Below are 27860 nucleotides of genomic sequence, written 5' to 3'. Positions count from 1 at the left end.
AAATTTGTGCCAATGAAAATTCTAGCAGCCGCGCCTCCTTCCGTGCATATCCGTCGTTCTCAGCCCATGTGCTATAGTGTTCACACCCCATAACTACGCCCCGAAAAAGTAAGCAGCGAATTTCTGTCCGTCCCGCCTCGTCAACCCTGAACCATTAGCATATTCAACGTGTCCAGACAAACAAGAATCACAGACGCTTGCCAACAGGAACACTGCCGGCGAGCAGCGACAGCGCCTCGTTACCCCGCACAAACTAAATTTGTGGACATGCGGCCTCACCATGGCCCGTCTCGTGTACGCATCGGTTGCCTTCGGACACCTCTATGGAACGTGGTACGGCTGCGCATATCTTCCAGCTCCTTGCGTGCATCCTCTTGGACCTTTACCTCTGCAGCGCTCGAAGTGTACTACAATGCGTGGTTAAGAGTTAGAGAGGATCGGCTGCGTGCATAAATACCCAAGTCAAACTGGTTCCCAAGAGACGAGAGCATTTTCTCTTTATCGTTGCCACCACGACCAACGTGGCATTCGCTGCGAATGCGGTGGCACCAGGGCAGCTCACTGGGGCTTCTCCTCGGTTGTGCTCTCGTGCGCGGCCGACGGTTGCGGCGGCTGCGGGTTGTCGCTTTGCGCCACCTTGCTTGACTCCTGGCTGGAGCGGCGGTGCTTCTTGCGTTTGCGCTTGCTGGTCGACGTATCGCTTGGGTCCTTGCTCACGTCGCCCTTCGCTGGTGCACCGGGACTCTTGAACGTCATTTCAGCTCTGCAAGACACACCCATTGCGGAGGCGCTCAATTGGCAAGGAGAGGAGACAAAAAGCAAGGCGAGTCGAGGCAGGGAGGTCGACCATGACGAGCGCGCACAGCGGAATAGGCACACGAGGACTACTTAACCGGTCACTCAGGCAGTTGCACTTGATCTGCACATTTGTACGAATATTTCACGCCATCGACGGGTGTATATATTGGTCTCAGGAAATGGTACGGAGCCTTGTTTCAGGAAATCAAAGGCGCAAAGTAGACGCGGAGTAAGAGACGTACCACTGGACGTCTTTGTTCGCGTCTATTTTGGCGCCTTTCATTGCCGGAAATATGACACCTGCAGCGACTAGCTGAATCCAAGATTCTACGGAGTTTAGCTAGTTTAATGTTGTCACGAGAAAGAGGCCTCATTAAAAATGTCGTGCTAAGAGCAAGGGCACAACAAGTGTTCGATAGTTTCTTCGATCTACAAGCATCGCACGTTGGTTCCTAGGAGAAAATGGAGACTGTATGCGAGAGCATGAATAACTCCACAACAATAGTTATCGATTACAAGAGAAACACGAAAGCTCAGATACACACAAACTGAATACTCAAGAAAGGATGGCGCAAACACACAGGGATGAGAAAGAAAAACACGAACGAGCACCGTTCATTTTTTTTTCTCGTCAACGTGTGTTCGCGCCATTCTTTCTTGATTATGGAACACCAACACGTCCAGCATTCAGTACTCCTGAGGCAAACTGAAGCAAGTCGTACGTCAAAGACAACCAAGCTGTACTCAAAAGAGGCGGAAAGGAAAGTTGTGCAAAAGAACCATACGAGATATTGGCGGAAATCAAAAGAAAAGAAAACCGGCTCATACTTTTACAACCACTTCGTCAAATCCGGTGCAACTCCTCCGTCACCCCAAGCTTTTCTTTCCATACTTTGGCGTACTACTGCCCCATAGGTGAGGTGCACGTGAACAGGGTTTAAAATGCCATCGATACAGGTCCTCGCTTCTCTGAAGCTCCACTGATCTAAGGTCGAGCCGTGTCCGCTATCTCGAGCGAACACACTTTGTGTTGGCAGAAAGCTCACAATGAAGGGCAATACAATATCTGCAAGGTAAGCAGGTTGTCTGCGGCAACTGTCGCGACCGCGGTCGCAGCAAACTAGATTCCATTACCTCGCCTACCAAGGGAAGGACCGCTTACTTAGTGCAATCACCGCGCTTAAAATGACACTTGAAGGAAACACTAAATCAAGTTTAGACCCGATAAGCTATTTCAAAACTCTATTTTCGTTATTTCGCGGCAATAGGTTGATCATTCGCAGAGAAAGTTAAGGTTGAATTACCGTTCCATTTTTTTTTTTCGTGTCGATAACCCAGCGCCGATGTGTCAGTGTTACGTCATGGATATTAAAGTTTACTTTTTATATTTGGCCGTCGTGGCTCAGTAAAGGCTCCCAAAACCTGCAGTCCCTCGGTTCCGTGCCGGCGGTCCTGGCTCTACAGGAACCCGGCGCGGAAGCTAAATTCACTGGGTATAGCTCGTTTCAAGGATGTCCTACAACGTGCATCCTGGTGAACAAGGCGTACACCGCAGTCCCGGTCGATCTCGACTTGGAGATTGAACAGGAATACACCATGGTCAAGGTCCTGCCACTTAAGCGCCATTACCCGTCAATACATATTCTTAATATTTACTGCCCCCCGCACAAGCAGCGCGTAACTTTCAACGAAATCTTCTACCGCGCGCTCAAATTGGCTGACAAGGAACCTCTCGTGATTGTTGGGGACTTCAACGCTCCCAGCCTTCATTGGGGATACCACTTTGAGAAGGCCAGAGGACGCAAACTGGCGGAGTTAATATCCACACTTTCTCTCACGCTGCTCACGGATCCGGCATGGCCCACACGCGTGGGCAATTCGGTAACGCGTGACACATGCCCTGACCTATCTCTCGCTAAGAACGCTAAAGATGCCGCCTGGGAGAACCTGGGGGACTGTCTTGGTAGCGATCACTGCCTTCTCCGGATCACTCTTCTGGCGAAGGCGGCTCGCAAAAAGTGGAGCAAGGCCAAATTGACCGATTGGAATAAGTTCAGAATGCAGGAGGTACCTCCCTTGCTCTTTTCCAGCGGTTACGCTGAGTGGGCAAAGCAATTACACACAATACAGCAACAACACGTTACGACAGTTCAGACTTCCGAAGACATCCCCGCAGTGGATAATCACCTAATGCACCTGTGGGAGGCGCGCCGAAGCCTTACCAAGCGGTGGAAGAAGCAAAAGCTGAATCGGAAGCTTAAGGCTCGCATTACCGAACTCACGGAGCAAGCCGCAGCGTATGCTGCCCAGCTCACGGACTCAAATTGGATGGAAAAGTGCAATTTGGCAGCGCGTCAAATGAGCTCGAGAGGGACGTGGCGTCTCTTTCGCAGCCTCATTGACCCCACTCAGACGAGAGGGGAGACGCAACGACAACTTCTGAGAGCTTTGCGCGGGTACCAAGGCACGACAGCTCAACTCGCGGACACGCTATGCGACAGGTATCTCTGTCGCATAGAGGACCCGATTGGGCCCGAGTACGAGTACGCGGGCAAGCCTAATCCAGATCTTGATGCCCCTTTTACATTCCACGACCTTAGGGCGGCTTTAGCTAAGATGCGCAGAGGTACGGCTCCGGGCCGTGATCGCATAACAGTGAAACTGTTGGCGAATCTTCCGGACTCGGCCTACCTTCACTTGCTAGAGTACATTAATCAGATCTGGGACGGGCGTCCACTCCCTCCTGATTGGAAGACCTCCTTGGTCACTTTCATCCCTAAGCCAGGCAAGACCGTAAATACCGACAACTTAAGGCCCATCTCACTGACTTCGTGTGTGGGCAAACTTATGGAGAAGATGGTTCGCGATCGCCTCTCTCCGTACATGGAGGCTAAGGGCCTCTTTGCAGGCACTATGTTTGGTTTCCGCCCGCATATGTCTGCACAGGACGTCCTCCTCCAACTACATCGCGACATAATACGACCCACAGCCATGCGCCACAACGACAAGGCCATCCTTGCCCTCGATCTTAGGGGGGCCTTTGACAACGTTCGTCACGGCAGCATCCTGGCAAACCTGAGCACCACGGATTGCGGGCACAAGGCATTCGCCTACGTCAGAGATTTCCTCTCGAAGCGTCAGGCCCTCCTTAAGATCGAGGACGAGGAATATGGCCCATACACCATGGGCACACGGGGCACTCCCCAAGGAGCGGTCTTGTCGCCACTCCTTTTCAACATTGCCATGATGCAGCTTCCACAACAATTGGCCCGGGTGGAAGGCATCCAACACGCACTTTACGCGGATGACATAACAATTTGGACTACCGAAGGGAGCGTTGGGGAAATGGAGGACCGCCTCCAGCGGGCCGCCTCCATCGTCGATAGCTATGCTATCCACTGTGGTCTCCAATGCGCTCCTGCGAAATCGGAACTACTTCACATTAAAGCCAATCCCAAAGACAACACGAGTTTGCGTCTTTTTCTGATGGGAGGTCCTATTAGAGAGGTCGAGGAGATCCGGATCCTGGGTCTGTTCATCCATCACAGACTCAGCCCGGAATCCACTATCGACAAACTCAAACGCATAGGCGAACAGGTCGGACGTATGATCCACCGCGTTTCCAACAAACGCGGCGGGTTGCGGGGCAGGGACGCGCTTCGGCTCGCCCATGCCTTCGTAACCAGCAGGATCCTATACTCCGTACCCTACCTTCGAACTACAAAGAAACACGATGAACGCATCGACGCCATCATAAGGAAGGTTACAAAGCGAGCTTTGGACCTCCCGGTGGCTACCTGCAACGCTAAGTTGTTGGCTCTAGGTGTGCTTAACTCCTACCAGGAGTTAAAGGAGGCCCACCTTGTAAACCAATACACGCGACTCTCGCAGACGGTGTCCGGGCGCCACTTGCTAGACCGCTTGCACATACAACACGAGTGCATTCCAGAGGAGACATGCAGGCTTCCGGAGCTCTGGCGTCACAAGCTCTGGGTCCCTCCACTCCCGCGCAACATGGACACGCAGACACATGAAGGCAGACGAAAGGCGCGCGCTCGGGCTCTCGAACACCAATATGGATTAAAGCAGGGTGTATACTACGTTGATGTGGCAGGGCCGTCGCCCACTGGATTCTACACGGCTGCCGTAGTTCACCAGGACCAACGAGTTAACGGACTTTCCTACCGCGCTTTCAACTCCGCGCAGGCCGAGGAAGTTGCTATAGCACTTGCCGCCTCGGACCCGAATTCGAAGGTAATCATCACAGATTCGCGCAGAGCCTGTGAGCACTACCTGGCGGGCGAGGTATCACCTTTAGCCTACCGCATTTTACAGCGAGCCGTGAGGGAATCGGACCCCTCACCCAAACGCATTGTTTGGACTCCGGGCCACCAGGGCCTTAGAGGTAACGAGGCTGCGGACGCGGCCGCCCGAGCGCTTACCCACCGGGCACCTCAACCAGACTCTTCCGGCTCAGAGATTAGACAACCGCTTCTGCGGTTCAGGGAAATTCTGGCAGACTATTGCGAACGTCATCGGCTTTTCCCGGTCCCTGCTAAGGGCCTGAGTAAGGCCGATGAACGAACACTGCGGCGCCTGCAGACAAACACCCTGTTGTGTCCTGCAATAGCAAAACATTTTGACCCAAAAGTTGATGGGCGATGCCCTCACTGTGGGGAAGTCTCCGATAACTTTCACATGGTGTGGGCGTGTCAGATGAATCCGTCCCTTCCCCCCAACCCTTCCCCCACTAGAGAGGCATGGGAGGCAGCCCTACTCAATTGCTCGGCGCTGGAGTCCCAAAGGGCTCTAGTCCAACGGGCGCGGGTAGCAGCTTCGTCCAGTGGGGTCCCAGACTAAGGACTCCACCTATGTAAAGGGCCATGTTTGGCCTGCAAACTCTCAATCCGTTGAATAAACGTTTTTCATCCATCCATCCATGTCCGGAAACTTCAAGGCGGCGTCGCCACCAGCCTTTCATCCTCGCCCTTGTTTCGGCTTACAGATCCTTTATTCGTGGTGTGGTTAGAGTAACCTTTCGGTTACGAAGTGTCTAAGACTACGTCGGACCTTCGCGCTACCTTCAGATTACAGTCGTTAGAAAACATGCAAAGCTCCTTCTCACACAGGCTGAGTTGCCTGTCATAAAATATGCTATGTGAAATACTGCGCACGCAAGCGAGAAAATCTACGAATTCTTGCACCTTTCGACAGCAATCAGTACTATTGTGCGGTGCAGGGTTAATAAGGAGAAAAAGTCATAAAAAAGTGGCTCTAGGTGTTAAATATGGTAATGCATAAAAGGCTAGAGTAATGCACGTAAACTGCATAATAACCGGTCTTTCAAAACGCCAAAATTAACAAAATTAATGCGGCAAAGGCCCAACCAATTTTGAGTCTGTGGTTAATAAACAAAACTCGCAGTTTCGTCCGAAAGGCGAAGCACTGATTGCGACAGCAAATTGGACAGCTATGCAAAGTAAGGTTGGTAGTTTTATAAGCTGCATAAACTGCTGCAAACATTCGCCTACTAACTGCGCACGTTGTGACGTGTGCACAGACAAATACGAACACATCTCACTCGATGACCACAGACACTCGCTGTCCGAACGCTGGCGGGATGAATAGCGGCAGCAGCGGCGAGCGAATTCACCTTCGTACTTCATCTCTCTTCACTGTGAACTAGGCACGCGAGAACACAGCGTACGCAAATCCATCACCTATCTCGGATCGCCTAGCCTTCGAACCCACCGCAGACTGCCTCCAAGATAGGGCGTGGGCGACCACGCCCCGCTACCGCAGCCACGGTGTAGAAGAGGAGATGCGCGCTAACCTGCCACCGCCCCCCCCCCCCCCCCCCGTTCTAGCACGCGCACATCTCCGAGCTCCGCCGCCCCCCCTCCTTGCACTCATGAGAAGACGGGGCGAACCATCCCTGCTTCTTCCCTATAGCGCGCGCGAGAAGCCGCCGCCGCATCGAGCCACTAGCCTTTGCGGCTCACCCTCTCAAGCGTTCTCTCGCATCTACAGCAAAGCGTGTCGCCGCAATCTACTCGAACTTGGACTTTATACGGATTACGGCGACGCCGTCGCCATCGACGGAAATTTGCCTTGAGCGCCCTTATAATTGCTATGGCAACACAATTCAAAAAACGGTTCGGCAAGTTCCAGCGGTAGCATCGCTGACTCCCATGTTGTGAGCTGGGGTTCGAGTCCCTGTGGCGCCTACTTTGTTGTTTCGTAAATATTTAAAAAAAAGTGTCCCTTATTTTGCGGAGTTTCTCTAGCATGGCGAAAGTCTTTTTGCCACTTAGATATGTTAATGGCAAATGACAGCGATCAGCACGTCCTCACTGCCGCTCGTAAGCCAGAACTATTGCACCGCTGGGTCCGCGTATAAGTGCGTTTACTGCTCCGTTTCTGCACTACGATATGCTGGTGTTTTAACGCGACAACGTGAAGGAGCTCGTGTCGCAGAAAAGCCGGTATCGTCGGCGTCAGCAGCGTTGGCCGTGAGCGATAAATGCGGGAAGGCACTTCATAAATAAAAAAAAACACGTTGCAAGATGGGCTTGTGGGAATAGAACCTGGGTCTCCGGAGTGTGAGACGGAGACGCTAGCACTCAGCCACGAGTTCGCTCGTTCAAAGCGGTACAAAATCGCCTCTAGTGAATGCGGTGTTGCCTTAGAAACGTCCCGTAGAAAGTTATACTGCGGTGTATATAGGTAATTATGACCATGTAAATTACAGACGTCGCAGTTTCACGAGTAGCGAAGTACGTTTCCGCTACATTTCTTCAGCGCTCTGCGCACACGCAGAGCCATCTTGCGGTAAACACAGGAGACCCCCTCCTCGCAACGTACCGCGCTGCCCCGACACGTGGCGCGCCACTCGCCCCATGATCGCGTCCGCCTTCATGGCGCGTCGCGGCCTGGCTCTCCGAGCCGATCGCGAAGTTTGGCTCGCATAGATCGTTTGAGTAGGCGGTGCGAACGGAGTGCGATAACGCTATCGCGTTCCCCTCTTGAAGGCGAAGCTTAAGCGTCCTCCAATTTTTTTAAATGTGCTCAGTAGCGGACGTAATAACGGCGCAATAAAGTTACTCAATCGCGTGACCTGACGGGTGGTGTGACTGTCCGGCAGTGCTGAGGACGCATTGCTTCCTGCCATCTTGTCTGGCAAGATGCAAGTGGCGAAAAAGGCTTTCGGCAGGTCAAGCAATACTGGAGTAATTAGAAACGAAAGAGAAAGAATATTTGTGAATTGACATCCGACCAAGCTACCCAGCGCAGTTTACTGCAACGCTGTAACAGAACAGCCAGCCGTGCGGGGGAAACAAAAAAGAACCAGAAATCTCGGCCGACTCGCGTTCGCGCATAGCGTTTCCCGGTGGAAATGTCATCGCATAAGCTGCAGTTGCCGCCTCGCGGCAACTGCATCTTATTCTACTGTTGTGTTGTGTTGCTACTGTGTTCTTCAACGTCACCACCACGTGACATTATGCAGCGGCGACAGAAACAGACGTCAGTATGCACTATACGGCGTCGTGCTCAGGCCATAGGCAGGGCGCAGTGGTTCCTGCCCAAAGCGAGCCCCGCACAGTTAGGACTCCTGAAGAACAGCGCGAACAGGATAAACGATGAAAGGAACAACAACGTCAATGAGCACAACGGCTTCGCGCTGAGGCTCGGCAGCACCCAGCACAAGGCTCCGTCTAATTGGTCTATACGATCAAGTGACACCACAGCTTCGATGGCTAACCACATTCGCAGCGTGAATTGGAGCCTATGTTGTTTAACACCGAATTATGTTACACGGTATTGAACACAAACAGTCATTGCATGTTTCGGTATAAAAGCGAGCCCTCAGCCACGTTGACACTGAGTACCATCGAAGCGATCTATTGAATCTATATTCTTCATCACGATTGCGCAGAACCCCCATCTATAGAGCACAATAAGCAGACGAAACAGCATCAAAGTGTGTTGAAACGGACGCAGTCGAAATTACATTGAAACGTATGAGTAACTATAACGCCTCTTACGATTTGCTTGATGCACACGTTTACATAATATCGCGTCGAAGCACACCGGCCGAATGGAATGCGTTTCTCTCTCTCTGCGAAAGCGCACACCTCCGTTCTGGAATTAGATGTGACCCTTGTTGCTGCAACGACGAGCATGCTGATCAGGGCGGGCTGCACAGCAACACGGACAGAATGAAGGCTGACGCGAGGGACGTATGTATTTAACTGTCCAGCGTGATTATGGCCGACGTACCTTAACGTGTAGCCTGCAAAAAAAAAAAAAAAGAAACGAAAAATACGTTGGGCGTACTTCCGTAAAAACATTGCCGGGCCCGTGTAACGTACCTGTCAAAGAACTTAATGGGAGACGTCGGACGCGCCTTCCAGCACAGCCTTTTCGTTATTGTGGAAGGGCATAATTTACCTTGTGTTCTTTTTAGTGTCCCTTAAACACAATATGCCTGCGAGAGGGCATTTCTTCCGTTCTCAGTTGCTCTCTCCTGACACCACACTCTTGACCGGATATCAAATCTCGGTATCGCCATTGGGCAGGTATACCGCTACCTGCCTGCTGCAATACGGTTGCGTGATACTATAACGTGAGATGCGGGCCCGGGAGGCACACACGCATTTTCGTCAGCATAACGCCGGAAGAAAAGTAAGCGAGCAACTGGCGCCGGCAAAAAAATTTACAAGGCCGTCTTTCTTTTTCTTTTTCTTTTGCGAATGTCTTGTCGAGGAGACTAGTTTGAATGTAATCGAGAAAATCTGGGGCCGAATCCACACAAACCTTTTATTTTGTAAGTGATCTCTGCCCTTGGTTGGCACCCTTCGCTAATGATACGTCCAGCATCAGGATTGGCTGACTTTTTTTCTTGCGAACAATTCTAGCGTAAGAGGTTTTTGTGAACACGGGCCCTGTTTCACACGCCCATACCGCACGTGAAGCATGCAACGGCACTGCCGTTCGCGAACGACTTTCTTGGCTAAGCGCACGCGAAGTATCGATGCGATGTAATTCGCCAAACTTGGAAATGGGCAACTCCTTTGCACTGACTTGCGCAAAAGTAGCTGTATACATAGTCTAAGGATTCGAATTTCGGTTCTTTTTTTTACCCGTCGTTGTGGCGCAATGGCTATTGCGTTGGGATCGCTAAGATCGAGGGCGCGCGATCGAATGCCGGCTGAGGCAGCCGCATTTCCTTGGGGGGTGAAATGCAAAGCCAGTGTACGGTGCATTGGGCGCACGTTAAAGAACCCCAGAGGGTCAAAATCAATCTGGAGTCTCTTAATACGGCGTGCCTCATAATCAAATCATGGTTTTCGCGCGTAATATACCACAGTTTATTTCAATTTCTTTGGACAAAAAAAAAAGTGAACGGGAATTTTTCGAGAGTGTAGCGCGTTTCTATGCATAATCTCAATTAAGCGCAAGTGTGTGGGCACAAGCGTTTCCTCGCCAAGAAACGCAAACCGACTCAATGGTACAGCAGCTTTCAGCTTGCGAATTCAGCTTTGCAATATCACGAACTGGACTACATTGGTGTTCCCCAGACGCGCCCTGACGTATTTGTTTATTAATTTTGCTACTTCGCTGATTATGTGATTTATGTCATTGGTACGAATTCGGATAATTTTGAAATCAGCAGTTTTTATCTTCAGTTGTTGCGAATAGTGTCCCTGGGCATATGCTCAGAGTAGCGCCTCTCTTTCCGACGAGGCTCTGAAGAGCAGTGGTTTATTTCGGACATTATGTCCAAGATAATCCGAAGTACTCAATCAACAACGCGTAGAATTGAGCTGCAACGATGTCCCTGTAGATATCTGCCGTATAAGGCAAGGAGGCGAATAGAGTCCTTGTATACGTGAGCCATATACAAGAACAATATGACAACTATTCCAGAGCGCTGGGTTGCGGCGGGGCGCCTAGACTGATCAAGATGTTTTTGAACCGTTCGGATATCTGCGCGAGCATCAAGGTCGATCGTAGTCGATCGTTTGTGTGTCCATACGTCCCGTCAGTGAGCGCGCACTTTGATCTTGGGAGACGGAACCCACTGCAGCGCACTCAGCGTTCATGGTTGCCGAGTGTATGCGCAAAAAAAAAAAAAAAAAGATCACCGATGATTACGATACTCCTTTCATTTTACGATATATTGGCTGGCGCAGGCAATCAGTCTCGTGTGGCACGTTTCAAACGGAGCGAGGTGTGGCAACACTGCCTCACTAATCCGGAGATCGCGAGAGCCAGCTCGTGGCGCCAGCGCGTGGGTGCGATTCACAGCGGCCGCCGCAGACAGACGTTCGCTCATGCAGTGCTTTGTTTCCACACAGACGGCGTGCTCTTCTCTGGCGCCATATCGCATATAGCCATCGTCGCCGCACAGGCCGTCTTGCGCGACACTACGCTTTTATTCTCATGCTTTCGTTCCATCAACAACAACAGTGGCTCTTCGTCGCTGGGAAGTCGTGCCTTCAGTGTCAGCGGCGACAACTTCCAAGGAAGTGTGACACCAAGCCTCACTCATAGCCGCTCGGCATCGTCCCTTGCAGGAGCAGTGGTCCCCGTGCCACATACCGCGGACTGACCTCAGCATCTGACGCCGCGGACGAGCGTAGCCCTCCCCACCCCACGGCACCCTGCCCCCCTCCGAAGCGCAGATGAGGCTGCCCCCGCGGCTGAGGCTGCCCGGGCGTCGACAACTTAGCGCATGCACAGGCCGTATCCCTCCTGTCCTCCTCCGCTTTCCGCCTCACTCATGGTTCCGCGGCACACTTCTCCTGCGCTATCGCATTTCGTGCATCTCCCACTGCACTCCTCGTTCGCTTTCATTCTTCGCGGAGCTCGTTCGCACGGTCATGCCGACGCTAGCCGCAGGAACAGGCGTCTACTAAGAGCTGCGCTCTAAAATAAAGGGAAAAAGAACAAGACTCTTTGCCGGCTCACTTACGAGTGCTGCGATATGCCACTGGGAATCTTCTCGACTGGCGACAGCTTGTATTCCGAGGTGCTATGAGGCGTGATCCCTGCGGCTTCGTGAGGCGTAGTCGACACCGACGCATGACTGCCCGGAATCGCAGACGTCTCCGCCGTGGTCGGCGTGAGCATAGCCTCGGGAGCAGCGAGCGGTGGTCCCACAGAGGCAGGCGCCTTCAATTCCGCACCCTCAACCAAGGGCACCTTATCGAGCACCTTGGCGTCGGGCTGAAAGCAGCCGAACACGTCCCAGTCGAGAGGCGCGCGTCCACCTGCGAAGAGCCATGAGGTGACGCCGGACACCGCCACCAGGGTGAGGAAGCTGATGACCATGGAGAAGGTGCGGAACGGGAAGCGCTGCACGCCCTGCTCGTAGTCGTAAAAGGGGTACTTGAGGAAGGGTGGTATCTTGAGAATGGGCTCGCCGCCGCCAGCGCGCAGGAAGCAGCCGACCACGTAGGCGGCGAAGGAGCCGTACGTGTTGACGTGCTCCTTGAGGTAGACCACGCACACGAGCTGCGGGAAGAGGATCACGTAGACCAGGTCCGAGGAGAGGTACCACAGGCCGTAGATGGATTCGGCCGTGAGCGCCATGAAGGTGGCCAGCGCGCCCACCAGTACAATAGACACGCGCATCACGCCGATCACCTCCTTATCCGTGGCCTGCGAAGCACGGAATGCCAATTGAATGGACACTGTAACGACAAGAATTGCATCACGCTGGAAGAGAATATTTCGATTCCAAAGAACACGTATACTTATACTGCAGAATAAATCGAAAAAGAAGGAAAAACATAGCGCTCCCCTAGTCATATAACCTGTTGCATCTCATCATGGGGCAACACGCACGTTACTCACTTATCCTCAGTTCAACACGTTCAGAATCAAGCAATACGTATAATCTTTAGCTGTTTTATGTGTCAGACTCCTCCATTACATTTTACGCGTAACATTTTACCAATGCAGAATCTGAAAAGATATAGTGGAATTTTTATGTTTAAGTACGTTTCCCGAAAGCTTCCATTTCCTTTGCTACATCCTAGTTAACTTCGTCATGTTCCATCGACGCTTCTTGTTACATAATATAACCACTTATTACTTACGCCCACGACTAATTACGGCAAGCTCACTGCAAATATTTAACGTGTTCCAATGTGCGATTCATTGCCGGCTGGTATAAAAGATGATTCTGTTTATTCATTTAAAAGGAATTTGCGTTTACACGGGCTAAATAGACAGTTAACTTTTCATTATTCTATTTATTTGCAACGTTCTTCTGTATGTTTAGACTTGTAGAATGAATATCGTATTTTTCATAATTCTGATTGTTCGCAACGTTGTATATACTGAAAGCTGCTCTGCAGTGCATGATGTTACAGCTGCTCTACACTGCATGATGTTCTGAATAGGCTGATGCTGTTCGTTGTATAGTTATTTTAGAGGGCAGCTCTTAGGCGCCCATTCCTGCGGCGAGCGTCGGCGTTGTCCCTCGGCGTAACCGAGCGAACGAGAACAGAGAAACATGAAAGCGAACGCTGAGCGCAGCGTGAGAAGAAAAGCGTAGTGCCGCGTAAGGCTTGCGACGATCGCTACACGATGGCGCCAGAGGAGTGGGCCCACGTCTGTTTACCGATGGCATGCGGTGATCGCGTTGCACGATACTATATATGGAAACAACGCGTTGCATGAGCGGAGGCCTGTCTGCGACGGCTGCTGTTAACTGCGCCCACGCGTCACCCACACGCTGCCTGTCGGAATCTCCCGACTAGCGAGGCAGTCACGTGACGCTTCACTCCATTTTCAACGTGCCGCACGAGACAGATTGTCCGCGCCAGGCAATATATCGCAAAATGAAAACGCATATTGAGTTGCTTTTGTATTTCGCATTAAGGAGTACAGGTGAATCATGGATGAATCTTTTTCTTTGACGTAAGCATTACCAAGGGTCTCGCACATTACATCTTTTGACTATGAGGCCTCTTTCTGTATTTATGTCTTCTTTGAAATGAATATTTTGAAATTACGCAAATAATAAATAAGACAATACTCGTATTCTCTGTTATCCTCACGCAAAGACGGTGCCACCACGACTGAGTCGCTGCGTCACGTCAGACGTCGCGGTGTCCTCGCTGATATGGCTTCTTTATCCTGAAATATCGGCCAAGGTCAATCCTGTATATTGTAATAAGGAGCGATAACCCCTTTGGAAAGAATTCTCTCATTTGAAGCGGTACGTACCGATTCCTGTAACAAGTAAGTATAGTCACAGCCTCTATCATAATCCGCTGCCTCATTATTACGTGATTATTGTGGCAATGGCCATTCATCTGAAATGCACATTCTCTGCTCCAACTTTTCACATTCAGCGAACCATAGTGGCAGCTGCACGTGTGTGCACCCTGTGCCTTACCCACCGCAGGAAACCCACCACAGGAAACCCACCGCAGGAAACCCATAGTGTCCTGTGACGTTCTGCACTATTCTATACAGAACAAAGCTCCACGCTAGCCCACCCCTGTTAGCAAAGAAGAAAAAAAAAACAAAAAAAAAAAACAAAGGGACCGGGCGGAGCACGCACGTTCTGCCTGATGCCGAGTTTGTAGATATTCCAGGCGAACATGGAGGCCGCGCTGAGGATGGACGAGTCCGAAGAGGACATCACCGCCGCGGAGACGGCGCCCAGCCCCATGGCGGAGACGAAGCCGGGCGTCAGGTACTGCAGCACCAGCGGCAACGTCAGCGACGTCGCCTCACCCGTCAGCGGAATGGCCTTCGTGTAGCCCGCCTGCGTGAAGTCTGCACGCAAGGGCACACAAAAGAGTTGGCGGTGCGAATACGCGTCGGTGAAGGCGAGCCATGCATGGGGAAAGAACCGATCAGGAACGGAAAATACCGTTCTCTGCGGCGTATGCATAACGTCTCGAATTCCATCTGAGCATGGCAACTTTGTGTAACGGTGAAAAGTACGACGATTAAGTTGAAACAGCCGCCGTGATAACCCCACACAATGGGTCCTGCTATTTCTCCCACGCGCGGTACGTGTCGTTCGTTGTGATCGTCACGCATTTCCTGTCACGTCGGTCACCGAGTGGCACATCCATACAGGCTACGTCCATCGGTTATGAATGCCCTCTCTCCGCAACCTTTCCTTGACAGCTGAAGCGTATTTGATACTGCACCGGGAGGGCTGGTTGATGAGACCCAATTCTGTAGTGCAATGGACTAGGGGCCTTTTTTTCTACTCCGTGATTCTGGCAATTACAAGTCGCTGGCACTGGCCGCGCACTGTGCTTTCCCCTGCGTAGCATTGCTGCACTCACTGGCCGCCTTGGCGACGGCGCCGATGACGACGGGCGGGATGGCCATGAACAGGCAGCCGAACGCCGCCATGTACGACAGCAGCTCGGCACCCTCGGCCGTGCGACTCGAGAGAACCCGCTGGAAGTAGACCTGCGTGCGCAGCGCCTTGAGTGTTGCAGAGCGACAGGTATTAAGGAGAGAGGCGGCGGGCCGCTTTTAGCAGGGTAACTTGGTTTAGTCGGTGAACTCTCACATTGGAAAAGCCGCGCTAGAGCAGGCGAGGACTGCACTCGACCGTTCCTTAGACATGCAGGACATTGCCACATATAACAGGTTTTCGTAGCTGTCCACGTCTCTAGCACAACTTCTATATGTCACTGAGTCCCCTTCTATTAACGCAGTATTTTTCGAGCCCGCACTGTGAAGATAGGCGACTTTCACGAACGCTACAGAAGAGCCATTAGCCTCAGGTTCGCAGATCCATGCACCATTGGAAAACGTGCGGTGAAAAGTACACGCAGCAAGAATATTTTCCGCTGAATGCGAGAGGGTATTTGTGTTCCTATTGTCGCAAGAGAGTAGTGCACTAGCCTGCAACTGGCGTAAAGGAGGTGGCTACACGAGTGGTGACAAGTCGGACAGAGAGCAATGCGAGAGGTTCGGGACACATCCTCCACCAACCTGCCAGGGCACGCCGCCCATCATGAGGAGCAGCATGGAGTCCCAGTAGGTGCCGAAGTCCTTCCATTCGACGCTACCCACGAAGTCGTTCTTCGGGTACGAGATCGGGCCGACCGCCTCGTGGAACATGGCGAAAGGCACCGACAGCCACTGAGCGACGAAGGGCAAAGACGCGCCATCAGCCATGTGGCATGTGACCAATATAGAGAAGCACAATTACACTACTGAAGGCTGTGGTACTGAAGTTACATAAACAGGGCAAAAGCGCCTCGGGAAGGCTGGCCAACGTTCCAGTAAGTGGGCATATCTTCGTCAAAGGTGCCTTGTCAGCCCTCCGTGCATGACAAGGCCACCTTCGACTAGTATAGGTACACCTATCGAAACGTTAGCCAGCCTTCCTGAGGCACTTTAGCCCTGTTTACGTAACTTCAATACTAAAGTGTGCAACTTCAGCTGTCAGCTCCCTCCTTAAATTTAGGCTTCTGAAGGCGCGTTAGTAAGAAAACAATTCCAGAACGCCGTGCCTTACGGCATGGTCTAGGACCTTATCTAGGACCTTACGAGGTCCTAGATTATGCAGATGCCTCTTTCGTCCCACACAGTAGCACTTATGGAGAATGTTGAGCAGGAAAGACAACGAAAGGACCGCATACCAGGCCAAAGAAGATGGCCAGGAGCTGGACGACGTCCGTGTAGGCGACCGAGTAGAGGCCGCCCGTGAACGTGTAGAAGAGAGCGATGCACGCCGACGCGACCACCGACTCTGTGCGCTCAAAGTCCATGATGACCTCTACGGTGGCGCCTGCGCAGTGAATAATTGAAAGGTGATTCAACCATCCAGTTGGAAGTCCATCAAAGACAAGGTCTTCCTGAGCAAGTTGGGGGTGACAATGGGCACAGTCACTGCGCACGGCGCTTACAGCTTCAGCGTTCACGTGGGGAGAGTAGGAGGTGAGTAGGAGTGATTAATTTTTTTTTTACTGTACTTAGTTTTATTCTAGATAACCACGGGAACGCCCCAATTTAGACTGCACTACTTTCGGCACTGGCCCGCGTTTTCAGATTGCACTGTCTTCGGGATCGGTCAGCGAAAAATGCTAGAAACCCAGAAACCAGACACGGAAGAGTAGAGATGACTCGCTAAGGAAGGCACTGTCTTCAATATCGTGAACGAGTGTGTCCGAATAAACGATGATTTGTTTTGCTTTGTGTGGAACATGTCGCAATAGTAGGCAGAAGCGCCAATGGCATAAGTGGACGGTAACGCCAACCGCTAGGAGAAACGATAGAAACAGATGCCTCTAGCTTAATGCGTCACGCCTTTAGGAGGGCTCAATAAAACATATTGTTGGTCTAGTTGTGGGGGTGTATAAATATATATATATATATATATATATATATATAGTCATATCATAAGAAGCCAACAACCACTGAGACCGAGGGCAACTTTACTTGTGCTCAAAGATTTCCCCTATGTTGTCCGCGGTGTCAGTGTTTGTTCTGATATGACATAACATATGACATATCTTATGATATGACATGACTAATAAAAGTCGGGCCCCTCGGTTAACCCTCTTTCTTCTCGTTTATATATATATACATATATATATATATATATATATATATATATATACATATATATATATATATATATATATATATATATATATATATATATACCAGAATTGCGGCGCAGCAACAGACCAGCGACGACCGAACTAACATGTGCAAGACGCAATGTACTTGCAATACATTTATTTCTGAAAGAAAAAAAAAGAATATAAACAAATTGTGAACCTTGGACGCAGGCTGTGAACCCGCGCTATCAGCGACTCGAACTCTAAAACGAAGTTGTGACGCAATAGCACGTGAGTCGGCAGAGGCATAGTTCATCCAAAAACGAGGGGGGGGGGGGGGGGGGACATGCACAAGTGAACATTCTATTGTGATCCGCAGTAACGAATATATATTTTTTAGATTTCGCTTTTGGCTATGCTTATGCGCATGTCCTCTATATAGCCCGTTTTCTCCTGGAAATACATTAGTTGAAAGTGTGCGCATGATTGATGTTGGTTCTGTCGTGCATGGTTTTCGCTACGCCACAATTCTGCTCAATAATGAACGCAGTGCTTGTATTCCTGCCGGTAGACCTGTGAGGAGCACTGTGTTCTCCGTTTTGTCATCCTCTCAATGTATATATACGTTATACGTTTGCGCGCAATTCGTAAGGCATACGCTAGTGTGGCCAGACTTTTACACGTTACAGAAAAAGGAAACTGATTACAAGTACTTCATTCAGGAATGTTATTGATTACTGTGACGAATTAGTGGCTGACGAAAATATTTACGGAAATAATCAAAATAAATCCATTTTCTTACGTTACTTCCGTTTGAACTTATTATACCATCGGAATCAGCTGTGATCATGGATAGTCGCTCAAATGTGCACGCTGGGTCGGTGCTCTAACGTGTGAACATCTTGCGCACAAGGCTGTCATTACTCAGGAGCGGGGTCCACTGTGAAGTGTAGGCGCTTCATTGTTTCATAGTTGCTGGTGTTCCAAGGAGACGCTCCCGAATGGGCCAATGAGAAGCCGTACAAATGGTACGTAGGCGATTTCCTGGCATTAACGTCCCAAGTGGTAGTCGCTATCGAGACATACCTGCTCCGGTTTGATTCCACGGACAACGCCTGGTGGAGCGTTAATACGAGAAAGATTCTGAGCGCCCGGACTATCCCGTCTTAGCAGGCGCATCTGCGAAGCTGCTGCGTGGCACAATCTCGGGCGTTGTGGGTTGTAGTTGCCACCAAATTCAGGTTCCTAAAGCTGCGTCACGTGTTACAGCTTATCTCGTCAGTAACGTAACTATTTACATGTATTTGGTCATTGAAAAATATTAACTGAATTACAGTGAGCGTTACCGATTGAAAAATGCAATTGTTGATTGCAATATTATCAGCAAATGTAACACATTTCGATTAATTAATTACACATTACTCGTCAGGTACGCATTACTCGTCTGCTGGTGGCCCACGAAAGGTCTGAACTTCCAGACCCTTATATAGGCGTAGCGGCCGCGTATTACAAATATGTGGGCAGTGGATTGTACTGTGCTTTAACAGGAAGCGGGGGGCTCCTGTTTAAATACATATAAAAAGAGAAATCTGTTTTTTCGGCAACCACTGCAATATTTGACGAACAGGTAGGTGTTCATGGAAACCTTTCAAACTTGTAGACATTTCCCTTATAAGAACACGATTCACGCAAAAGCTACGGTGTCGAATGCAATATTCGAGGGGCTGTACAAAGCTCAAAGGACATTAAAATAATAAATCAGTTTAGACGGAATCAACGTTTTTGAAGACATCGTCGTCGTTAATTTCGAAATAATAGGTTTTATATTACAGAAATAAAATGAAGGTCGAAGTTTTTGAATTTCGGGCCGAATTCCGAACGACGATACGTCATAGTCGACACGAAAGTGTTTTGTCGTATTCAGGCCACTTCGGCTCAGCAGAGGTTTCACGAAAGTGTTTTGTCGTATTCAGGCCACTTTGGCTCAGCAGAGGTTTCCAAAACTCGCCATGTTCAATCTCTGGCTCCATGAGAACACAATGCAGAATTAACTAGGCCCTAGAGAAGCTAGAAGACGGTGTCAAAATCCATGACATCACAGTGAACTGGTGCGGGAACTTCAAGGAGGCGTCAGCACCCGTGTTTTGTTATTGCACTTTTCTGGCTTACCAAGCGTCTTATTGTGGTACGAGTGGTGATTTTGGCATTGTAGAAGGGTGATTTACTGAAATACAGAAGAAATCATTTTTCTCTTCAGTGTTCCTTTGAAGACCAATTGTCACCAGGTCTGGCCATTATGACCTGGCAAGAGCGGTGCATACAATGCGCGATTACAATCGTGCCGGCAAAGTATTACACCGCTACGCGTCCCGAAAACGGCTGAAATTTCCAACGAAACGTCATGCTCGCTTCTCCTCGCGGGTGCCGCGCTCCCAGTCGGCGTCATTCGCACCAGTGAACCTATGTAGTTGGCACTGCTGTGACGTCACCCACAGTGACGCATGACTTTGAGAATTAGTAAATGGAACAGCAAGTATTTATTTGACCTGTTGCTTCAATAGACGAATTAAAGTTTAGGCAAATAATAAAACACACGAACCGAATGTCTGCGTGTTTATTTGGTTTTGTTTTACTTCGTACCTTAGAAAAAGAGATGCACTTCTGTTTCGTCTGCTTGTTGTTCCCACGTCGTGCAGACGCGCGCACAGGGAACGAAAATATACGATTTTCTACATGTTCCAGCGCACGGTCATGCTCTGTGATCCGCTAGCGTCTGCCTCAGTGTTTATGTGGCACTGACTTATGATACCGCTAGTCAGGTGCCAGCGGTACAATGACGCGGTGTGTCGCGGTAAAGATCCGTGAGCCGGGCCAGCCTCTCCAAATGTGCGCAGACTGACGGATCCAGTTCACAGCAGCGGCCAGACGACAACGCAGGTGTATTGCGCACAGCGTGGAAGCTCTTGCACAGAGCGGAACGAAACAAACGCAACAGCTCGTGGGCTCGCGCGCAGGACTTTAACCGGAAGTTCGACGCGCAGCAAAAACGTGAGAAAGAAAAAGAAGGCGGGGCTCAGTGGCGCGTAGGTGACGCGGTCCTCCGTCTCCGGTACGGGAGAACGCGGGGAAGGAATTTCGCGTGTGGAGGCTATACGGGGCAAGTGGAGAGAGTGTCAATGTCGACAGTGACGTTCGCCTCCTGACATCATGGGTTCGCGACACTTCACATATATTTCTATCGCTGCTAATAATGAACCAATTTGAAATTGTTATTGAAACCAATTAATGCGGTAGAACGCTCGCTTGAGGGCACGTAACAATTTCCAGCGTAGAAACAAAATTTACTATATGGCCATAAAGGGAGTACTGACCCAAGAAGTCTTGTGTCCTGCTTTATTGTTTTCCTTTTTTTAATTATCGGTTCACTCCATAACTGCCATGCGAAGTCTCGATTTTTCGACAGCAGCACAAATGATTAATTACACCACTTCTTGTACGATCCGTTCCAAACGCGGGTGAAACGCAGCGTGGGTGCGGACGAGAAAAAGGAGACTCATCAGGGATTTCCTCTGCGAAGATCGCCTTCGCGTGACGTAGGGCACAACCAGCTAAGGAGCTCAGCAGATTTTGCTCAACCAGCCAATCAGCTCCCAACTGACGGCGACAAAGTCGCCGACGCGGTACTATCGCCGAAATTGATCATGGCTTCTAAAGCAGAAGTGGCGGGGTGAGGTTCTTGAAGGCCGTACAATGACCGCATCGCCGGAAGCGGCAAAATTTGGAAACACAGGGGTGAAGGGGGGCACGCTCTCCCTTCCTGCCCCGTCTATTGCTGAATCGACTCAGCTTTTGGCAGCCTTGGCATAGCGACCGTAACGCGGTGCAACGAGACAAGTTTCGTTGACCTGATAGGTCACCCTTTTCCCATCCCAGGACACGCTGCTATTGGCGCGCGCTTTGAACTCGTCGCAGATAAAGAAATTATTTGTCGCACTCTCAGGGAACTGAGATTTCCTAGTGCAATCACTGGATCGACGGCTATCCAAAGGAGCAATAAAGACTAGAAAAACATTTTCAGCCAGCACACCTCCAAAGGGATCCTGAACCAACCCTCGGCCTTGGTGAAAAAACACAGTGCGTGGATAGCATACACTGGTGTGAACATCTCAGCCAAATTTTGCAGTCGTGCGAGGCGCGTAGAGCTCGCAAACGGAGCGCGAAGTCATCTTTCTCTTAAACGTTCTCTTATGAACATAATACATTGAACATAACATATTGTTGCACCGGTCCTGTCGTTTGTGTTCTTCTTCTTGAGTCCTGGTCTTCTGCGCCTTACCTTTACTACTTCAAGCATGAACCAACTAGCTCAAGCAAGAGTTTTACTTATGAACATCAGCCTGCTCCTCATTCTTCTCTCAACTCTTTATTTCGTGATATGGCACATTCCCATATGCGACTTCTACTGGCCCATTGCTGACATAGAGTTTCTCGCTCTAACACCTAGAGGGAAACCTGGCGCCACCGTCTATGGGAGGTTCCTAAGGGGCGCCGTGCCGTCATGAGAATGACGGTATATGTGTCTGCGAGGCTTGTGTTGGCTGGTGTTGCAAGAGGCTTCGTTCAAAATGTAGATATGGCTACACAAATAGCGCTTTCTTGAAAGCCGTAATATGGCTAAAAACAAATGGTAGGGTGGTAGGGGAAGGGGGGGGGGCACTGACTTTTTGATTCGCCCTCGTATATCAAGTTTGTTTAGATGCTATAACGGATGCTGTTTACAGAACTATGATATCCGTTCTTTGGTGTGGATTTACGGTATTGTAAACTTGGTACTTCTATTAAGGTGAAAGCCTTAAGAGGCTTATGGGTCAAAAATGCATTCTACATCGTTATCGAAAAACTGACCGTGCGGTGTTACGGCACCAACATTGATGGTGCCACTCACGACCACTGGTGTGAGCTGAACCCACTAACTTTGGTGTTTATTAAGACAAAGTCAACTAAGGCACTCGCACCCACGGACTTTAGCTGGAGTTGAACCCACGACCTTTGGTGGGACCGAAATTCAGTGGCACTAAAATTGATGTTGCCATTATTGGTGGTCGTACCGACGACCTTTTGTAGGGGTCGAACCAGCGACTTATGGTGTTAAGGCGGACTAAGGCACCATTAGGGCACTCGAACCCACGACCTTTGGTGGGAGAAAACATATAATACGAAGTAACAACGCATTCGCATGAGAATGTCAAGTAATTTAATGAATGTCTCGTGAGCGCGCCGGCTTTCGCCTTCATCCTCTTTAGCGTATGCTAGATTGACTAATTTTTTTTTCTTTTTTCCAAGCCCTAAATCAAGACTGATTCCTAGAGTCATTAGAATTTACCTTTTTTCTCTCAAGTGGATCAAATCTCATTCAGATTTGCCCAAGCGTTGTCTCATAAAAGCATTTCTACATTTTACATGTATCTGAACAAGCGGCATCGGAGTTTGCCTCAATCTAAAGTGCTTCGAACGTAGCTTCCGTTTGTTCCGTCCCTTCGTTGTTAGTATAGTTAGTGAGATTTATAGTGTGTTCCAATAATGACCAGCATCGGAGTCAGTCTACGTAGACAGCTAAGGAGACAGCCGAGAAAGCTTTGAGGCCATTTAATCGAACGAGTTTCTACCGTCTGGAAGACGCACGGAAGACCCTTCTGCGACGTGACGTCACCTTGCGGCGACAAGAAGAAGCTTAGAAAAGCACCCATTATTTCTGTATTTGAAGTATTTGCGCCTGCAAACCAACGAAAAACACGATGTAGCTTACATTAAGGGCGTGGGATAGCGTGTCTACGTTTTCTTCTGCACGGACAACCTTCCTGTCGGCTTTCCAAGCGTCCTGCTCAGCCGCCATATTGCTTGGACAGGAAAGTAGCATACCCCATTTTTGACTTCGATGCTGTTTTCGCGAAGCTGTCTACTTTGACGTCTTCGTAAAAAGTGGAACGAGACTTAAGATGGCCGCTGTCCCCTTAACCATCTACTTAGCTCTCCTCAGCGAGTATAGGAATACAGCCCAAATTTTCCAAGCCAGTACCAAATATATTTCAGTACAATGATGGCAAACAGAGCAAGTTGTAACTCGTCTACGCAAGCATCTGGAAAGAGCGCCGTTTCACCACCGACCGGCGCCATCTTACCGAGGGCGGCGAGGATGGCGGCCGACCAGAACACTTCACCGCAAAGGGCTGGCAGGAAGAGCAAGCAGCCCATGCGGGCGCCGAAGTGCTGCTGGAAAGGGTCCAGCATTGTCTTGTAGCCGGCCTTCCTCATCTTCACCGCGAACAGGTATCCGCCTGCGCAAAGCATAAGGAACACCTGAAATGTAACGCGCTTCTATCGCCATGTTGGTGGTTGTTCTTGCATATGTGTTTCTAGGGAAAGCTGTCGTGTACGAATTTTGAACCCTATTATATGTACCGATTCCGCGCAGTAGGCAAATCGAGGCTCTGGATTTCTTTGGCCGTAACTATTCATTGAGGCATTAAAATTCATACATTTATTCGTATTTACGATGCACTGTGCCACGGTAAATACGCAAGGAAGTGGGGAGCCACCACGTGACTTCCGCCAAGCTTGTTTGAGTATCTACTATGGCAACCACAAAAAGTTCAGGGCCTCGGTGATCGGTCTTTTCCTGCTTTTTGTATCTCCTTCTTGAAGTCGGTAGTGTTGCATAGAAAAGTATTTTTTTTTAATTAATATATTCGACAAGTGCACGTCACAACGTTCGCGTGCGTGTTAAGTGTTTCTTTATGTGCGTATATGCGCTCGTGATTATGTTGTGTGCGTCTGCATCTGTACATATGCGATATTGTGTGAATACGTACAGTAGTGAACAAAAAAATATTTTGCATTTGATATTTTACGAACAACGTACTTGTGTCAATATCCATGCGCCAAGCTTCAAACAGACGTGATGAGCAGGTCAACGATTGCGTCCTACTGCAAACCGAACTACCCGATTAGCTTAACTCACCGATGAACAGGCTGAGGGCGTATCCGAAGGGAGCCTGGCACCAGGCAAGCCCACTTAGGTAGACCACTTCGGCGGTACCGTTGATATAACCGCCGCCAACCCAGGTCGCTAAAGAGACGAGAAAGGCTCAACTGTCATAACCCATGGCATGCCAACACTGCAGGTGTAGGGTCACATTATACCGTATACCACTTTAGAAGCTTATCCCCCCGGCACCTCTTTCTCGCGATACGGAAACACACCATTAAAGTTTCAGTTCCACCCGAAGGGCGATGCATTGACAGCGATACCAAGCGTTGTGCTTTAACTGCTCGGACACTACGCACTACGTGACGCGGGTGTTACGTGTTAGCACGACGTAGCACGCATGACAACTGCTGATGGGTAGAATGGAACACCACCCTAAAGTTAGCCTGACTTTTACTGTCTGTTCAGCTCGGACCAGTGCATGCACACAGCAGCATGCTCCGCAAGAATACTGTAGTGCACCTATATAGCTGCGCCTGCAGACAACGCTCATGCCGGCAGTGGAAGGCAAAACGATCTACCCTGGCTTGAACAGCTCGAACCGCTTGAGCCGCTTGAATCGAGCATTGATGGCGCGTCCACTTTGTCGTTTTTGCAGCCAAACGCACTCGAGTGAGTCCCCGCGCAAGCTTCGAATGAGCCGTCCATAGCGGGACAGCACGACGACGGCGACGGCGCGACGGCAGGAATGCGCCTCAACCGTCCATTTCTATCGCAAGTGAGCCACTTCAGTGGTGAATACAGGGTGTGCCCCACGGAACGCGAGCCTAAATTAGCAAATCTTCTTGCTTCCTATATAAGAACTGTGTGCAACCAAATTAGACTGTCGCACTTGCAGGCGCTGTGGCCATTTAGATTGGCCAGCGCCTGTTCTGAGAAATTGCACTAGCCTATAAGAACCATTTACCTTGTGAATACGCGACCTGGTAGTAGACAGTGATCACTACGTCTAAGCACAGCAACGTAATTTATCGGCTCGTTCCATCGAATAGGATTCGCAGCGCCGCCGTATCCGGCAGTGCCAGCCGCAGTACAATACTTATCACCACATGCGAATGACAGTCCTTGTTTATAGTATATATGAGTGGTTGAAGAAAGGAAGACACTTTAATGGCCTTCTGAGGGCAGCTTTGAAAACTAACACGCCAGCTGAGAGCACCAATTAATGTCACCAGCAGAGCGCCAAGAGAAAAAAAGTCATTGCGCCTTAGCAATTAAGCTAACTATGCATATGCTGTGTCAGGTAAAACATTTCTAAAAAAATTGCGAAGCAATTGCAAAAGTGCGAAGAGCTGTGGAAGTTATACTAATGATCCCTGGAATCACAGAGTGGCAGGGAAATTGTTCCTCACTCTTTTGGCCTTCAGTGCATACATGGAATTTAACGGGAGTTCATCTGTCACTTCCTTTGTAGATTTGACACAATATTTAATGTCATTAGGTTTACTTTCACGGTACCGGGCGCTCTGAAATAGCCCCTGTGAAGAACTGACCTTGCAGCCGTCTCATTGCGATTTGGAACATTATGGTATCATATGTCTCTTCAAGCATATCAAACAATCGCAATGTTGCTATAGACGACATGGTTCCTTTTACGCGAGGAAGAAAAGGTAAGCGTATGAGCAAAAGTACCATCGCTAATCCGAGCGCCCAGGCCAGGACTCATTTGTTAACACCGCCGCCAGGTGTGCCATATCTGCTCTTTCGTTCTTAATGTTAGGGGTGCGATATTGTAATGGTCCGGAAAGCGGGCCGCTCTGGTCGTGAGATTGGTCAGAATGGCGCTTTTGCTCACCAGACGTGCGAGGGCAAGCGAACGGTTGATTCTCCGAACCGTTAGAAGATTACGCCCCTGGGGTATGTGTCTACCTAGTGGACATGACCTTTTTTTTTTCGCTGCTGAAGTGCTGATTGGATGGGGGTGCCTGTCTCCTTCTGACGCATACCCCAGGCCAGCCAATCAGAACTTCAGCGCTCGCACAGGTCACGTCATTGAAGTTCTACCACGGTTTCGCTATAGAGAAGCGTTTTGTTGGGAAGTGTTTTCAGAAACACACACTTCTTGGCGCCACCTTAAAGTAGTGCTTGCCGCGTACCTCCAACAATTATCGTAATTATAGACTTGGGGCTCCTGCGCGTGTGCCGCAGGCGCCAGCAGACGGAGATACTGAAATCGACGGACGATCAAAATATACTGGCATCTCAGCGGCGCTTACCGGTCATAGTAAAGACGCCGATGAACAGCCCGATGTTTCTGCCGGCGAGCATGATGTTGGATTGTTCGCCCATGCTCATGGATAAGGTGCTTCGACGCGGCGCATCGTTCTTGCGGCCGGCCCAGATGCCCACCACCAGGATGATGAAGTAGAAGAATATGATGGCCACCAGACCCGGTATGTTGATCGCCATCGCGCTTCGGTTTCGCGGGGACGGACAGTCTCTCGGGGACAGGCAGGGGCACCGGTGGAGGAGCGGCTGAGTGCGTGACCTGCGAGCTCGACGGTCAAAAATAATTATGGCGGACGCTGCGCTCTGCTCCTCGCCGTCGTCTTCGTCCGCTAGCGTGCTTGAGCGCAGAGCTCGTGCCTCGTGCGACGCCTTGTCCTCTTCGCCATTGAGTCAGTTTGAAGCGCAGCGCATTCCTAGGAGCCATAGAAAGCAAGAAATAATTTCCTCGCTAAATTCTTAAAACGCTACGTTGTGGTACCTTTTCCTTTCATATTATGAAACGTTTGCATCAGTGTTTCTTCTTTTTAGACATGACTAATTATACTTCTAAGCTTACTCGATTCTTCGTCACTCCCAATACTGAGTGTAAGCATTATACGAGGGCGAAACAGAAAGCTTTTGCCCTTATTTTTTTAGCCATGTTACGGCTGTAAATGCGAAGTCAACATATCTATTCCCAACGGTGGACCTTTCTTGGGCCGGGCACGCCTTATCTGCCGGTAGTGCCGCGGCACGGCGCTGCTGTCAGTTGTGGTTTTGCGGTTTTGTTTGAAATCAGGGGTACAATCAGGACTCCATGTGAACCAAAGGTCAGTGGGTCGCCTCGCATTGGGCGCTCACGCGAAGACTACAAATGAATTTGTGCAGGGTGGTATGGGCTGGACTACTTTTGAAATGAGGGAAGCTCGCAGTAAAATTGAGTATGAAGAACGACTGAGGAATATGGAAGTAATTGGGCTGGGAGAGTGTTGAGGTATCTGTACAGGAAAAACATTGATTCACAGTGGAGGAAAAGATCTAGAAAGCTTACAGCAAGTATGCGGCCTGTATGGTGGGCAACACAGCAACAAAGAACGTCAAGCGGAAAGTCAGAGAGGCCGAAATAATCTCATGGGTGGCGGCAATGGAAAATAAACCTGCCATGAGTAACTACTTAAGAGGAAAAAACAAAATCAGGAAAGAAACAATTTATGATAACTCAATGGGAAGCGCATTACTTTTCGAAG

General features: G+C 49.8%; 2 protein-coding genes across 2 annotated transcripts; one reads left to right on the top strand and one right to left on the bottom strand.

Annotated features, from left to right (window-relative positions):
* Positions 1 to 493: 493 nt before the first annotated feature.
* Positions 494 to 26973, bottom strand: LOC126537407 (high-affinity choline transporter 1-like). The gene is made up of 9 exons (XM_050184417.2): positions 26622 to 26973; positions 24379 to 24486; positions 23540 to 23695; positions 16437 to 16585; positions 15784 to 15933; positions 15123 to 15252; positions 14381 to 14598; positions 11777 to 12465; positions 494 to 763 (listed from the first exon to the last, which is right to left on the bottom strand). Exons 1-9 carry the CDS (start codon positions 26812 to 26814, stop codon positions 559 to 561), a joined length of 1998 nt encoding a protein of 665 aa, XP_050040374.1. The 5' UTR covers positions 26815 to 26973; the 3' UTR covers positions 494 to 558.
* LOC126537527 (uncharacterized) lies at positions 3717 to 5728 on the top strand. Its single transcript, XM_050184617.3, has one exon. The coding sequence runs from the start codon at positions 3733 to 3735 to the stop codon at positions 5656 to 5658; it is 1926 nt and encodes a 641-aa protein (XP_050040574.2). The 5' UTR covers positions 3717 to 3732; the 3' UTR covers positions 5659 to 5728.
* Positions 26974 to 27860: the final 887 nt, after the last annotated feature.

Source organism: Dermacentor andersoni, chromosome 4, assembly GCF_023375885.2.
Source record: "Dermacentor andersoni chromosome 4, qqDerAnde1_hic_scaffold, whole genome shotgun sequence".
Classification (NCBI taxonomy): domain Eukaryota; kingdom Metazoa; phylum Arthropoda; class Arachnida; order Ixodida; family Ixodidae; genus Dermacentor; species Dermacentor andersoni.
The sequence above is the reverse complement of the archived record's forward strand: the minus strand, read 5'-3'. Positions and strand labels throughout refer to the sequence as shown.